Source organism: Bombus huntii, chromosome 4 (genome assembly GCF_024542735.1).
Source record: "Bombus huntii isolate Logan2020A chromosome 4, iyBomHunt1.1, whole genome shotgun sequence".
NCBI lineage: Eukaryota > Metazoa > Arthropoda > Insecta > Hymenoptera > Apidae > Bombus > Bombus huntii.
In genome coordinates, this window is record NC_066241.1 from 15684470 (window position 1) to 15701660 (window position 17191).

Here is a 17191-nt window from a genome sequence, read left to right on the forward strand (position 1 = left end):
TTCAGGCTACACTTTACACTAATAAGCACTCCCGCAACAAAGTTGAACTAAAATGAAGCGAACGATTAAAACCGTTAAGAAGTATGATGAAGACGATGTTAAACGTATCTTTTAGAAAAAAGTTTCTAGCTCACTCAATTCGTTGAAACTAATTTTGAAATCTACTACAAACATTGATTATCTATATGGTTCATGTCTCAGTATGGTTCTGGTTTCAATAAGCAATAAGATTTTTAGTACTTTAGTCTTACATATCTTTTTCAAAGTTAAACAATTTTTTAACAATAAATAAACAAGATTGCGTTGCAGCAGAATTAAATTGAAGTGTAGTTTATACTCAAGAAATTATGAAAAAAAGTAAAGCATTTTCGACTCCTTTTTTGCGTAGAATCACTCCCTTTCCGCTTGTACCACCAGTTACCAACCACCCTGTATATGTATAAATTATGTTCGTATGCGCGTACGCTGCACGAACAGAAAATTTAATTGTCAGATTGCATAAGCAGAAGCATCGAGAATTTCGAAACCCTTTCCGCAATAAATTCTGAAAGAGATTGAAATGGTCAGAATAGCCACCGAAGATTACTTTTTGTACGACGAAAAGATTAAAAGAATCGTCGTAACAGTTCTCCGAAAAGGAATCATGGTCGCGTTATAAATCTCAAAATTTAAATCCAATTTAACGTGGCCTTAAGAAGGGGACGTCGACGAGATAGTAACAAGGCACAGCGAGTGTCGTTGGTTGTTCTTTCCGAGGATCCTTACTGGCTAGACGGATCTGCGTTCGTAAGTTTAATGTACCCTTAAGGAAGAACCTCGTCGTTTTAACTCGTTGCACCGGTAAGGCCAGTCTGCGATTCGATCGTTCTGCGTACGTCTTCGCGGAGAGAACTCCTCGCGTTCATCTTCATGTTCCTCGTCTGGTCGGGCGTCATCGATGCGGATAAGAGGATTTACTTGACCGAACGTCTCACCATGAGATTTCCAAGTAACGCGTGCCTACATTACGCTGCCGACTAATACGATAAAGCGATAATTCTGATTTTGAACTTGATGAATTTTGTCATCTTATATTACCTGTCTAGACAAGGTACTCAATTTTTTTTTGTTTTTTCGTTTGTTTCCTCTTATGCATTTACTACCATGTTACTGCTTGAAATAATTGCAAAATTGAGTATATAGATGATTAATTATCCGCAAATATTAAATTCTTTACTAAATTCACTCCATAAGCTTAAAAGCTTACATTTTTACAAATCTTATCCTTTCTTTTTCTTTTATTAAAAATGTGCTGCTAGGAAATATGTATTAATGTAACGAATTATATCGCTTTAAGTAATTTTAAGTAATGTGATCGTAAATTTGAATAAAAGTCTTATAAAATACCAATTGAGTTATTACTACTACTAATATTATTGCACTTATCGTATTTTTGTACTTATTCTATTTAAATATTACATACTGTAAAGATATATTATTTTGTATCTAATTGACTATTTGTACGAGATTATTTTCGTATGGTACCTTTCATTCAATAAGGATACATACACAGGATATTTCATCTAACTTGACCTCTTTTTCTAGATTTCAAGGTCATCGAAGTATTTTTAAACGGGATTACATATTTACATGACAACAATCTTATAGCTCATAAAAAACAAATTCAATGATGTCCAATATATTGATCTTCGCGTGACCTTCAACGAGAAAATCGTGAAATGTTTGCCATTAATTTCAATACTCGTTCGGGGACGGTAAATGATAAAATCTCAATTTCATTGGAACAATGTGTCGTGTAATTATTCCTCATGCTCATAAACAGACGTTCGTATCCTCCTTTTATCGTTTGAAGTATGATTACACGCATCATATCAAAGCGATAATCCTAGCAGCCGATTATCGCTTTACAATCAGTATCAAAAGCTTATTCATCATGTACTATGTATTGCGGCATTAGACAAAATTACAGAAAGTGGATGAATTAACATTTTTAGATACTAGTGGTCGTAAAAATTTTTCTACTTGAAATCATTATTTAAGTATGTGTAATTACCCTTGCATTGTTTATTTTACCAATCTATTTTTATTTGTTAGATTTGCATTTTGTGTGTGATATTATATTGTCTTCCACATTTCTTTCTCCATTTACTACATATATAAATTCTACAATAATTTTTATTTTAATACGTTAATAAATTGTGTAAATACTTTATAATAAATTTTGACATAAACAATCTTATGCAATTTGTAGATGTGTTTCTTTATGTTACAATCATAATATTTCATAGGATTAATTTATATCATAGAATATCAGAAATAACTATGTAACGTATAATAAATAATTACGAGCATGTATCAATTATATAATAGTTCACATTAACTTTTATCACTTAACCTTTCCAACCTGTTGGGGAAATGATTTTTTATTAATTATTAATTAACTTCGATAGAAACATTTTTTCAAATTATTTTATGAAGAAGACATAATATATTAAAATTTGAGACCAGTTTTACTAAAATCAAATATATTCATCTTCAGTTTATTAATAATTTATATAAGTATACAACACTGCGAGTACGCAAGATCGAGCGTGAAAGGCTTGCAATTCATTGAAGACATAAAGTTCGTACTAATATTGTGTATTTATTAAGCCTTATTCACAGTTTTTTTCGTGAAATATTTTCCAAAATCTGTCAGATTGCTACATTAGTGTTTCTTAACGTTTCTATTAAACACAATGCTTTCAGCAAACTCCATCTTCTTAGAGTAATATTGTTCCCGCCGTACTAACGACTCATAATAATAGTCAACGAACGAGTGGTGACGTGGAGACGTTTTTTCTGACGATCTACCTTAATGTGGTCTACAAACTTAGACCCATGATGATATACGCGTTCCTGAAATGTTTCCTTTCGCGACAGTATACTTTAAAAGTGTGGTACAGAAGGGCGGAGTCCTCTCCCATTATCCCTGTCAATGTCCTTGCGGTTTTTGAGTAAATAACCAACCGGAATAACAGTAATTTTTCTGTCGAAAGTCTCCTTTGGTTATTTCTCGGTTTCAGAACCGCAAAAGACGTAAATCAACGGAAATCGATGCATCGTTGAATACGCAAGTACAACAAGATCTGCGGTTAACACATTTACATACGTGCATATGTATAAGTAACCCAGTATCTTTAATCTACATATTTATAGAAAAATTGTAGCAGTAAATGAATTGATTATATAGATATACTATACGGCAATATTATTTTTTGTATGTACATAAAATATCTACATTGGTTTTCGTAATATTTACGTCTCATAATTATAAATATTTTTATAAATGATGATCTTATACATGATATTTATATAAGAATGGATATATTTGATTATATTATAAAATTAAATTAATGAGCATATATTATTGCAAATACAAAGAAAGCATTAAACATTACGATACTCTATATTTTCTGAATATTTATCGTATTATTGTACAATATAATTCATTAGCTTTGCTGGTTGGCTCTGCAGAGTCAGTAGTAAATGTAATATAAATATTAAATAAAAAAGGAAATAATTCATTGATATAGTTATTTATTAATTAAATAACTCAGATCTATTTAAATATTGTAATAGCTTTAAGTTTCTTGAACCCAATTTTTTATTATAAAATTATAAAATATAAAAGCTCTACTTTTCAAAAAAATCAAGTACATATTTTGAAAACATCGAAAGAATAAAGAAGTATAAATTAATGTTTAATCCAGTTAATATTTAGTCATGCCGGTACTAACATCTTACTTAATTGAAATTATGGATCTAAAATTTTGAAAATCTTAGGTCGCTCATTTTGAAGAAAAAATGCGTATATATAATACAGTATGTTGCAATTCTTCATAAAATACTTATATTTTCAGTTTGTTAAATAAATAAATACCATTTTAATGAAAGCCTTTCTTGTAATTCGTTAAAAAATACAATTTTTACTTAATAAATATTGTATTGTAATTTTTCTATACATAAAAATTTTACATAGATCATTAATTACCACCTATCATAGGATACAATCAATCCCATTATTGCCTTTAACTTTTTAATTAATTCTTGAAGGAAAGAATATACTTACTTTGTGATGTGTTAGTCATTACAAAATCACAAAATTTTGATTGCTAAAAAAGTAACATACAAATTTTTGAAGAATCAAAACGGAACACGAAGCATTTGCTGTTTGTCATATTATGTATATATAATTGTCATATTATGCAATTTCTGCTCTATAATAACTTTCAAACTTTGATACTAGTAAAATGAAAGCTTAATACTATTTTAATCCAAATTAATCCAAAAATTTATATATTTTTCAATTTAAAAATTAATTAATTTAAAAATTTATATATAAAGCGAATTTATTAAAACTTGCAAAATTGCTATCAAAATACAAAAGCGTAAAAATATTAGAGTAGTATGTATATACAAAACACAAATGTTATTTTACACATTATAATGACACTTCACACAGTTAAAATTCCGATAAAATATAATAATATACTTAGCTTTCAGTAGTTTTTAAAAAATTGAGTACTAATGTTATTTATCTATACAATTAATATAAAAAAGTTTCCAATTCCAAGAAATAAATATTAAAAGTATATGTTAATTCTTCATTTGTACTTTTATATTTAAAAATATATTTATACAAAATATTAAATTTGCAGATTCCTATTAAAGATAATGCCACTAATCATATAAATGTTATGACGTAGCAACTTCATATACGTATATCAAAGTCCTAGATAAGTTTTAGCAATTTCAATTTTTAAAAATTCTTTCACTTTCATCTACTAATAAATCATAGAGCTGTGGTTTCAAGTTGCGTATTCGATCGAGTAATTTATCAATTATTTTTCTTAACTCAGTGATTCTAATGGTGAGAATAAAGAGACACCTTTATATCGAACGACAATGCTCGATTTGTGCCGTGAATTTGCTCTTCGTATCAATGTAACAAGACATCAGTGATCAAACGTAGCGATAACAACACGGTGAATGATAACATTCTTTGTGCTTTCGATTACATTTTTCAATAGTCTACGATAGCTACAGTTGCATTTATCCGGAATTTTAAATAACTAGAAATTTCTCTATGTTTAAATTTTATATTAAATAAATATCATATCGACATGTATAAACGAATTTATAAATGATATTCATTGTACATTATATTTCATATAGTTTCGTATATACAATATTGAAAATTTACATATTTAACTTGTGAGAAAAAAAAAGCATTCTTCTTTAGAGCTTTTTTTACAATTTAGTGGTAACATATTTTTCTATCATAAATGATTACTATACAACAGTAATATACCTATCTAATTTAACATACCTCAGAATAATGTTAAATTGCATAATAAGATTATGTAATTTATATAACTCAATGCTTCGTCTACCCAATTATCTATCCAATCAATTAAAATACTCTAGAATAAAGATTTATGAATTTTAAACACTCTATGAGTCACCGTTGTTATTCCTATGCAGTAAAACTTTACGACTGAAGTGACTGATACCTGTCCAATTGAATTATACCTAATACTATCGGATCTGTTAGTACAAACAATTAGTAACAGCAATATAACTGAACATAAAATGGCAGTCGTTGAAATTCTTTTCATGAATATGCAAAATATTGATTTTTCGATCGATATTTGTTACAAGTGATAGGTGCCGTTACTGTACAACAATGAGTATTCAAGGATTTTTCATCGGATTTAACAAGAGTAAACGCATTTATACCTTTCTCTGGGATGAAGTCAGGTCTAACTTAGGTTTCGTGAAAATTTCTACCGACTGCAGCTCAAATAAATAAGTGTACAATTCCATAGTTTCCTAAGGATATTATCTTTTGCTTCAACATTTATTATGATGTTGCCTTCTAACATGTTACGTTACGTTTAATGGAACTTCATCGTTTAATGGAATCAAAGATGAAGCTTACAGAAATTTGAACATTAATAAAAATCAAAAAAAAACTCCTTGTTAATACTGGTAAAAATAGTACTAAGTAGAAGCATAATTTTGGATATTCTTTTGAATTGTTTGTTAGTAAATAACGGAAATAAAAATTTTCTAAACATTAGAGGAGGTGAGAGCCACAGGAAAATAATGAGATTTGTATTCTGTATTATTCGTAACGTTGTTCAATATATTTAACGAATTATTTTTTATTATCTATTTACAAGAAGGTATCAGCTTGATGAAATTTTGTGATAAAAGTTTAGTCCAATGTGAACTATGTGCACACTAATGAATGAAATTTATCAGTTCTAATTTTGTTTGTTATGTGCATTATGTACAATATTATTACAAATCACTATAATACAATCAAATATTTCACAATGTGTCTTTCAAGGAAATCTCCTTTAAATAATAACGTGAAACAATTTAAATATCTTATTTCTCTGATACATCCATTAAGTATCGATTGGATCATTAACATTTGTAACTTCTATAACATTTATAAACTTTACAATAAATCACTTCTTATAATACTAACACCTAATATCTTAAAACGTTTCTTATCGAATTTTTCTCAATACCGCAACATAACATTCTTCTAAAAATAGAAATATAAGAATAAAATGATTTATCTGAATGGAACACTGGTCAAGTTATGTTTCCTATTAAATATTAATCACTCTTGTAAGGCACTCAGGAATGCTTCATCCTTTGAGAATGTCCAAACGTTCGATTTTTTTTAACGACGAGATATGACATTTCTATACTCGTACTCTCTACCCTAATAAGCATTTTTGAAAACCCGTTTTATACGTACTAGATTAAGTAATCTTTACTCCAGTACAAAGAATTACCATTAATCTAATAATAAAAACGACATAATTTTCTCGTCTCGTATAGTTACATCTGTACAATATTGATATGACTAGATCACAGTGGATAGAAACAGCCGCTATTTATCGCCTCCTTTTGGCCCTTTCTCCTACTCGTCATCTCTTTCACTTCTGTAACATAAAAATGAACAAATTTTTTATGTTAACGTACCATTCGTGATTATCGTATATTAGATTAAAACAGATTCTCGATCAGAAGATAAAATGCTTTAATTTCTTCAGAACAATACATGTGTGGTGAAAGTTAATTTTCAAATTGATTGTTTAGTTGGTTATCTAACATTTATTTCTTCATTATTGTTAATATCACTAAGTGTTAATATCACTGTAAACTACGGTGAAATTTTCACTTGGGAATTATTTTTACTTAGGTCCCAGATTTCACGTTTACTTCACAAAATATCGATATTGATGAAAACCACGTAATGCTACTTTATAAATTTATTCGTGAAGAAATTGAGATTGTCGAAGATCGGTAAGGAGACACTACAGGTATATAAGTGAGAGAAGCAGGGGATGATTTCAGGTAAGGGCAGTTTTACTGGAAGGGACTGGCTCTTCATGGGTAGAACGAAAACGAACAAATCTGTAGAGACGGTCGGGAAGAGAGAAAGACGGAAGAATAGCGTACCGGTTCAAAAACCTACAAAAGGGGGACTGAAATATCCTGAAAGATGCATTCAGGTTAAACGCAGCAGACGAAATCGTCTCTTGTCAAAGAGAAAAAGAGAGAGAGAGACTAGTCAGAGAAAATAGAGAGGAAAGAAGAACGAGCCGAGAAACAGAAGAAGATAGAAAGCAAGGAAAAGATCCGCGGGAAGAAACGTTAGAAGCTTCAATGGAACGTCGGAAAAAGTTATGTCTATCAAGATTAAAGTTGAACTTGGATAGACGATCAACGTTTCTGTTTACTCTTCAAGGGTACGTGGGTAACTCGATGTCCTGAATAAAACGAATACACGTCCGACTCGTATTTTTTAATATAATATATAACACATTTATTTTGTATTATCATACAAATGCAAAAATATAAATTTTGTTAATTAAATTATGGAAAGAAAATTATAGTAGTTATTACGTTGAAATTTTCTTTCTGGTATGGAATGTACCATTGATGATGTGCGTTCTAGATAAATGTGACAGAAATTATATGGACAACAATAATATCTGAAAATGAGGGTAAGATATTTGAAGAAAGCGAAACCGAGGGAAATGGATACTCGTATTTTCTCGTAACGGGATGTTGTTAAGCTTTCGCAGAAGGTGGCAAAATTTTCAGAAGAGACGAATTGGACGACTCTAAAAGTTGAAGATTGAGGAGGGATGAAAAAACGGTAGAAGGACCGGCACACATATACTGGTGGTGACATGCGTGTTAGTACACAGTGAAAGAAATCGGGCACAAAAGCGTCGCTTCTAGAATGTATACTCGGTGGCCCTCTGAATGGAGTCTGCGATTTGAATGGCTGGAGTTTCAGCGAGGGGTCGCGCGCGCCATTGTGACGGGGCAAGGTCACAAATCTGGTCGGAAATTTCTTTGAACTTCCTTGGTAACGCGGATGTTACCTCACGAGCAAAATTTACGGTCGTTAAGGAGCGAGGGAGGTGAGAAACTTTTTTAGAAAAAAGTTCTGAATATGACGCAATGTTTCTTTTCAACTGAGCGTTTGAGTTTGTTTCCATATCAGTTTTTGCAAGAAATATTAAACAACAGTTCTATATTAAAGAAAAGTAATTAGAAATGACGATAACCTTTTTTTAATTGATTCTTTACAGTAAACAACCACTTAATAGATAGTAAGACATAGTAGATAATTTTATTTCGTTGAAAAGAAGCATTTTATCTTTTGCTTGAATTTCATAATCGAAAAATATTGCTAGAGCACGTAAATATAATTAATACTAAACTAAAATATAAATTAAATGTATTTACTAACATTAATTATTACAACACGTCTCACTGAATCAATTTTAAAATTTCAAATATTGGTACGACTAAAAAACGTACTGAATAATAGAAAGAAACTGAACAAACAAATTACGACACTAACCTTTGTGGTGAAGAATGGATCCAAATCGGAACCGATGTAGACACTGATTTTCTCATTGACTTTGTTGCCACCAGGAGATGACATCCAACAGCTCTTCGTCTTCGGGACTCATAGGTTCGTAATTATCATAACCATCGGAATGTGTCGCATAAAGAGTACCCGATGTTCCGTACCCTTGACTGCCAGCTGATGACGCTTCGGAAACAAAACTCGGCGTTGGCGAACTCGAAGCTTCGGAACAAGGTGCTGGTACGAATGTTGGGCTAGGATTTTGCCGTAAATGTTGATGTCGATGCAAATCCGAGCTACTATGATGCCGGAGTTCATTGTTGACATTGCTACGAAGTCTCAATTCGGGAGAATGGTGACTGGATTCAACGTTGATTCCATTATTGGAACTACACGTGGATGAGGCGGAAGAGGTCGACGAAGGCGATGACGACGTTGGCGAAGATACACTCGTGACATCTGAACCACTGTCGTGTTCTTCCAGAAGACGTTGCAGACTCCTGATATACTCGACTGCCATCCTAAGTGTTTCGACCTTCGATAGCTTTTTACTACCGGCTCTAGATCCGCCGTGCGTGCCAGCTGTATTTCCTCCAAGAGCTTGTGCCACGCTTTGAGGTATATGCTGCCTCAAAGTGGCGAACCCATTATTCACCTGCTTAACACGATTTCTTTCTCGAGCGTTCCGCCTCGCAACCGAAGCCGGTTGATGAGGAACCGTACCATAAGGACCGGTCGTCTGACCGTAAATCTTGGATCGCTTGCAACCATGTTGTTGAATCTTGATGTCATTAGCCGGCATACTACTAGTGGAAACAATCACATTGCTGCGATGAGTTTGTGCACTGGTTGTTGAAGAACCGTGAAGATTGTGGTGATGATGCTGTTGCTGTACGCTCAACATGATCGGTAATACGTTCCCCTCCTTCGATTCCACTAAGGTCATATCACTGATTCGATCCCCCCCACTACGAGAGCAGGAGTGCGCGGCAGCGCGTGCCAGATGACCTTGAGAAATAGAATCCTCGATGTGCTCAAAGTACTAGTTTGCAAACCGAGTACTATGACGCTTCCCTCTCTAACGAGCCCCCTTCTTTTACAACACCTTGGTTGAATACGCACGACGCGTCCAACGAATGTAGTAGAATACAAACAATAAAACACGTTCAAAACGAGACGAATGATTACGTGAATTAGGAAAGTTGAAAATAAAACCGCACCCTTGATGCTAACGGTACGGACCTGGCTCCCGAAATGCCTTACTAAGAAGGGTTCGAGGCCTTATATAGCCAGGGCGGGCACGCGCCTATCCCCTCCATTGGGCCTCATACTCGATCTCGGGCCCTAAACCCCCATCTTCTCCCCCTCTTTCCCACCCTACTGGCTTGCAGCGCCTCATACCCCTGTACGTCCCCACCACTACCTATCCAAAGGCCCTACAACGCCCGAGATTCTCATCTTCGTGAATCGCCCTCGTGCTTTTGCGTGTCCGGTCGATTCTATTTACTGATTTGGATATTTAAAGATGATACCCCTCGCCGTTATCGGCAAGATAACTTAACTTGTGGTTCTCGTTTCTCGGAAGTTGTAGCGTGCTCCGGATTTTATTTTAGTTGCGCATTTATATAAGCTCGAAAGTCTATTTCTATGATATATGTACATACGAATAACATCCATAATACGTGATAGTGATAATAATAATTATATTATTAAGCGCATACATAGAAGTTTTTGCGAATTAAATGAAAAAGACACAACATTATACTATTTTTGGTTATAATCTATATTTTTATGTGACAAGTAAAGTATTTGACAAATAGAATTTAGAATTATTTTGCTTCGCGCATCGTCTTTATACTAGAAATTATTGGGTCATTTATTATAAAATTTGAAACATTAATTATCAATTCAAATTTCAAGCTCAATCTTTTAATCAATTAGCAAATACGTTTAGATAATATTTTAGGTTCTAGCCTTCCAGATTCAGTGTGTTTAACTCTTCCGTTGATATGTATGTTTTCGAATCTCAAGTCACATTGCAACGATCCCCGAAAATTTGTGTACGCGTGAGAAACACTGGCACGTACGCAAGAAGGGTCCACATCCCCACCGACTGGCCGGTGTCTCAGGGATCGAAATTTGAACAGTTATATACTGGGAGAAAGAAAAGCTGGTCCAGAGACCGAACGAGCTGGCCGAGAGAGATAAGTGCACGTACTACGGGCAAGTCAAAAAGAGAGGAATCGTGGAGAAAGAAAAGGGAGATGCATGGCGAAGAAGACGAAGTAAGAAGAGGAACTGGAGGAGGAGGGGGTGGCGGCTGAAGAGATGCTACATTGGAAAGAAGGTACTAGCCGTGCGAGTGGAGTAAGGGGGTACGCAGGATATGTGGGCCCGAATGGAGGTAGGGAAGTTGGGGGCAGCAGCGTTCTGGGCATACTGGCAGCGGCGAAGAGGGCAGGAGGTGGAAGACGTGAGCCGTTCTCCCCACCCTCGTGTCGTGGCGCGCGCCGACCCCCATCCATCGACTACACACTCCCCACCAAACATTCGGTTTTATCCGCTACGTACGAAGCGTGCGCGTGCATGCATGCGTACGTGCGTGCGTGCGTGCGTGTACTAGGGCGCACGCGTGCTTGCCGGGCCTCGTGCTTAAGGGGAGCATGTACGGGGAGGATGTGCGCGCGCACAGCGCGCGTGGTCCTACGATTGTGTGAGTTGTGTGTGTGCGCTCACGCGTGGAACAGGTATATGCCCTGTTCCTTTCTTTTTTTTTCTTTTAACGGCGCTCCGTCTCTCTCTTTTTTTCTATCTCTTTCCCCTTATCGTTCTCTTTCTGTCTATGCGTGTCTATCTTTTTCTGTGTTGAAAAACCGACGCATAAGGGGCACTTGAGGGCCACTGGACGTTCTCCCTGTGCGCGGAGCGTGCGTGGAGTCTGTGATAAATATCCGACGCCCAAATGTCGTCTGACGTTGGATTCCGACAGATAAAGGATGCTTTGACGCTTTAAACTAAGTTGTACCGAGGTACTCGTGTACCATCGATAATATTCGATAAGACCAACTGGTTGCACAAATTTCAGGAAATATCGAAATTGATATGTTATTTGGTTTCCTTATTATTTGGCTTTATAGAGATATGTTCAAGCTATTTTAAATAAAATGAATTGCAGGATTTATAATCTGCTTTAGGGAATTACACACGAGAAAGATTCATCATTCCAATCGAAAAAATGAAAATGTTAATCCTACATTTATAAAAAAAAGCGAAATTAAATCTATACTTATTATTTAAATAATTTATTGATCATCTTCTCTATTCTAAAAGATTTAGTGTAGAAGTTAACTTGTAATTTTGCATAGAGTGAGAAAATGTAGAAATTGTTTTATTCGATTTGTCAGATAGTACTGAAGCAATTTTTAAAAAGTGTTTAGAATAAATAAACTTTAGCGTAACTGATAAAATACTTACAGTTGGACAAAAAGGAAATACATATATATATAGAAAAAAACTTACGAACAATTATATATGTATAACATTATATTATAGAAAGCATACAAGTATTATAATGAAGATAGAAGAAATCAGAAATAGTTTTAAAGAAAAGTAGTTTATTATTTGTTCTAGTTGTTTCTGTTGATTTAGTTATTGTGTAAAAGGAATTACAGAATTAAGACAAAAATCCTGATTGGGATTAATTATCGTCAGGTAGTTTATTCTATACATGTGGGAAGAGTTTGTCTTCATACAGAGTTCAATTTCTTCTTCAAGGAACCCCAAGGCAAAACGCAGGGATCCCAACGAAGACTTACGAGGCTGTCGTGTACTTTTCGTTCATATCAATGCTTACTGTACGACAAATTTGCAACCGCAAAGTTGAAGATCCTATCATTAACATTTCTTGTAGAGCTTCTTTTGATATGGCAACCTATTTCAAGAAACACGACGCTTCTTTACGTGGGAATCAAAATATTAATTTTCGCTGATTATAGTGCAGAGACATTAACATACATTTTCAATTTTGTTGTGTGGAATTTTCGCTTAATCAGTGGATTAAAATAATTGTATAATAAATTGTATATTGTTGATATATTTAAATATTTAAAATATATTGAAATATTTTGTTTTTAAATATTTGGGATTTTTAATTTGGCTGACGTTATCAGTTAGTTGATGTTTAGAAAACATGAAATAGGTAGGTAGAACGAAAGATGTAATCAGGTTTACATTTTCTTTTATTTTTAATTGTATTTAATGATGTATATACTGGTCATATTTCTCTATGCACCTGCATTTTCTTATTTTATATCTGATTTCTGTATAAAATAAGATTTTTAAATGCAGCGAATTTTCCATAGTACAATAAAAGCATATTATCATGTAAGCAATATCGGGGAGCAATAGCGCTATTATAGGTGATTAATAAATAAAGAAAAAAGCATTGTTTTCATTCGCGTACGTGAAATAAGGTAAAAGTCCAAAGTACAATGAAGAAACATGAGAAGTGGCAATAATGGTGAATAAAAGGACGGGAGAGAAAAGGGATATTTTCCAGAACGTTGATAATGGCCTTATTACCTTGAACCTTTGGTTGGAGAATTTATTCCGTAATTATATTCTTGGACCACAGCAGCCGGACTAGCTGGCCACATCGCCGCTAATTATCGTGAAATTAATTACCACTCCGAGTGGCGGGATGAGTGATGCCACGGGCTGGCCAACTTGAACTTTCTATTTTAACCCTTGCATTACGTTACTTCTCTGTCTTCATATTAGATATGATTTTGATTTTTTGCCTCCAGCACTATCCTAGAACCTAGTATAATCGTTATGACTGATCATAGAGATTAGAATCTTTGTAGTTCGCAGGATGAAGTATAAGCTGCGTAACATGCTTTACTTTTATTTCTTTGCCTTTTTAATAGTTGTTATCATTCTGGGCAAGAGTGTTATATTGTCGTGTGCATCATAAAAAGTATTATTTTGTTTTCATTCATAAAATGTAAAAGGCAATATAATATCGAAATATTATTGTATCTACGTAGTTGAAATTGTTATTTAATTAATTTAATTATCAAGTAGAAATGTTTATACATTAATTATGATTTTAAAGCTATACTAAGATGTAATGTTTATGTGTTAAGTATAATGATTTTTAGTTCATAATACTACATAATACACTACATAATACACTACACAAAGTTTATTTAAAAATATTCTATAAGACTGTAGTCATAGGAAGAATATTCTTAAAAAAATGAAGTGTTCCATTAATATATTATTCTATATAAATTATTACAGAACTACATCTTTTAATGGAATTATAAGTTTAATGGAAATATAAGTTTTATACATTATTAACAGTATTAGATTAGAATATCATGTACAACCGTACAATTATCGTAAAACTACACTAAAAGCTATACTAAATAATTTTTATACATTTTTATATACGGCCAGTAATAATAATACGTATGGATATAAATTATTGTGTCTCGTGTTACAGAAAATTGGTACTAGTATCGTTGCTATTATCAGAGGGCGTTGTTATAACCTCACCTTTTTTTTGTGGTCAAACGAGACTTCTCGAGGTCGATGAGAATCAACTTTTCTGTGTCCCTGTTAACGAGAATATTGCTGGCTAATTGACGGACTGAAAAAGCTTATTAAACAAGATACTTATTTTGAAACTGAATTATATATTTCACAAAAATGGACCGTCTTGATTTTTGCTGTTTGATATGGAAACTGCGAGAAGTTCTACCATGCTAAGGATATATCATATAATGTTTTAGATTGTATTATACATTGTATAATTATTTAATTACATCATTTATTTTTTATTCATGCGAGAGCAACATGTTATATTTTACATTGGAAATTATCTTTGTTTTATAAAGTATAAAACTATTAACAGAATTACGATATTTCTTATGATATTTTTGCAACATACAAGTTAATTTTCATGACATTTCATTAATGTCAATACATTTTATTATCTAAATATTATGTATGGGTTTAGTTTAACTTAGACTTGAATACTCGACTTTTTTTTAACAATATATAACTTTATAATGTTAAACTGATTACTTTAAGTATATGTAAGTAATAAGAGTGGTTCTTACACATTTTAGTATAATATCCACTATAATAACATCATATCATATTATAACATCACGTTATACCTAAGTACTTAATTTTTTCTTTTTTCTTATGAACCTTCGGGATGAATTGTCATTTATTAATGAGAGTTGCAATATAAAGGAAGTACAGATCTTTGTAAAATTGTTCGTTCGAAAACACGAATATATTTCTGTACAATTATAAAAGGGATTACTGTTCTAAATTAAAAAAAAAAGTATAGCATAGAATTGTAATTATCTATTGATTAATTTACTTGTAATTATTCATCGTTGTAAATAACTGCAAGGAAATTATCATCATATCCAATTACCACTTAATTGAATTTGTACATATTATTAATATTATTAATAATATATATTTAATTTTCTTATTTTCTTCAATCTTTATATACACAGCGCGTATTATACGGTAGAAAAATATTGTTATAGAGTAAATTGTTCAGTCCTTCAAGCATACGGAAAAGACAAACAAATTATAGTTCTATTATAATATGCAAAATAGAAATACACAAATGTAAAATGTATGTCGTATATACAGGTCTGCCTTGGAAATATCGACTTACACGTGTTGGCATTTTACTACCAGCTGACATGTGTGCTACAATAATGTACAGGTAGTACTCGACCTAGAGGGGTCGAGGGAGGAAATTTATGCGTGTATACACCTTCGTAAAGGACCATGTGGGGTTGCTACCCATAACCTAATCGACTACACATATGGTGCTCTCATGAATGCACTCTTAGAACGTTAACAGGTACGGATATCGGTAAGGTTTCAACGTACTAAAACATATGCCATTTGCAGGTTCACTGAATTCTTGGCGAGACCAGCGGATTTCTAACACCATTTTTCCTCGACATGCTGTATGCATACCTAATGTAGTGCATATAATAACTAACTGATTTCTAGGAATTTGTTTGCGTTACAAATTATTCTACGGACATGTGTGATAACTGGTAATATGATAATGGAGAACCGTATTCTTTTCTTATATTTCCTATATTTTTTAAAATTTGTAAAATTCGCACATATCATAATTTAAGTAAGGAATCCAAGACTATTTATTAAATGGTAATTAACATCTACCTATATACATGAAAATATACAGTAATACTTTTACTTATGATTTTCGTTAAAGAAATGTCGATCTACTACTAGAATCTACTAGTATTTACTATGATATACTACTTTGTGTATCATGAAAATCAGTTTTACGGCTCTGATTTGTGTAATGGATTTCTATAAAGTATCTACATATGTATTTGTATGCTTTTTATACGTCAAAGAAACAATATGTAAGTTATTTTATTATTTTCTTCAATGATATTTTATAAATGCAATTTTTACACAATATGTCATAGTTCATTCCTTGGAAGATTACGAGTGTATTTAATTATTTTATATGAATGATTTATTATCAATGAATGGCAAATATTACAGTAGAACATACTACATATAATTATTACAATTGCATAATTCATCAATCCCGGATAAAGAAACACATTATTTTGAGATGATTGATGACGAAAAATTATTTTTGCACTATGTTATTATACGAAAGTATGATTAGACACCAATTTCCTTATGTAGCACTTTATGACTCGTTTTAATTCCTTATCAACATTAGCCGTGGTTATAAGAAGATATGTAATCATACGCGATTATATATTTTTGTGTAATAGATTGTGAAAGACGTCATGTGTATAGTATATACTTACAAATTTTTGATTACCTATCTTAATCTACCTTAATCGAAAGACGCCACAAAGGGTTTCTCGCGACTCGTGGATTGATATCATGATAGAAACAGCTTATTCTCTGAATGAATTTATCGTTTTCTGGAACGCGACACGAGATAAATAACTCAGAATGTATCCATCTCAGATTTAGCAACCATGAGCACTGTGCATTGTTCCAACAGGTTTACCTTCGAAAGATATAAACCGCGAAGATAAATTCGCGATAGCAACGTGTCCCTAACAGGAATTTATCCATCGGTTTTCACTTGAAAGCATACTTTGCAGATGTTATGTACAGATATCGGAACCATCGAAAAGGTTTTAATTATCTCATAAAGTATTCAGATAT

The 17191-nt window shown here is 32.7% G+C and overlaps 1 protein-coding gene across 1 annotated transcript; it reads right to left on the minus strand.

Annotated features, from left to right (window-relative positions):
* Nucleotides 1-8999: 8999 nt before the first annotated feature.
* Nucleotides 9000-9927, minus strand: LOC126865059 (achaete-scute complex protein T3-like). Its single transcript, XM_050617137.1, has one exon. The coding sequence runs from the start codon at nucleotides 9900-9902 to the stop codon at nucleotides 9000-9002; it is 903 nt and encodes a 300-aa protein (XP_050473094.1). The 5' UTR covers nucleotides 9903-9927.
* Nucleotides 9928-17191: the final 7264 nt, after the last annotated feature.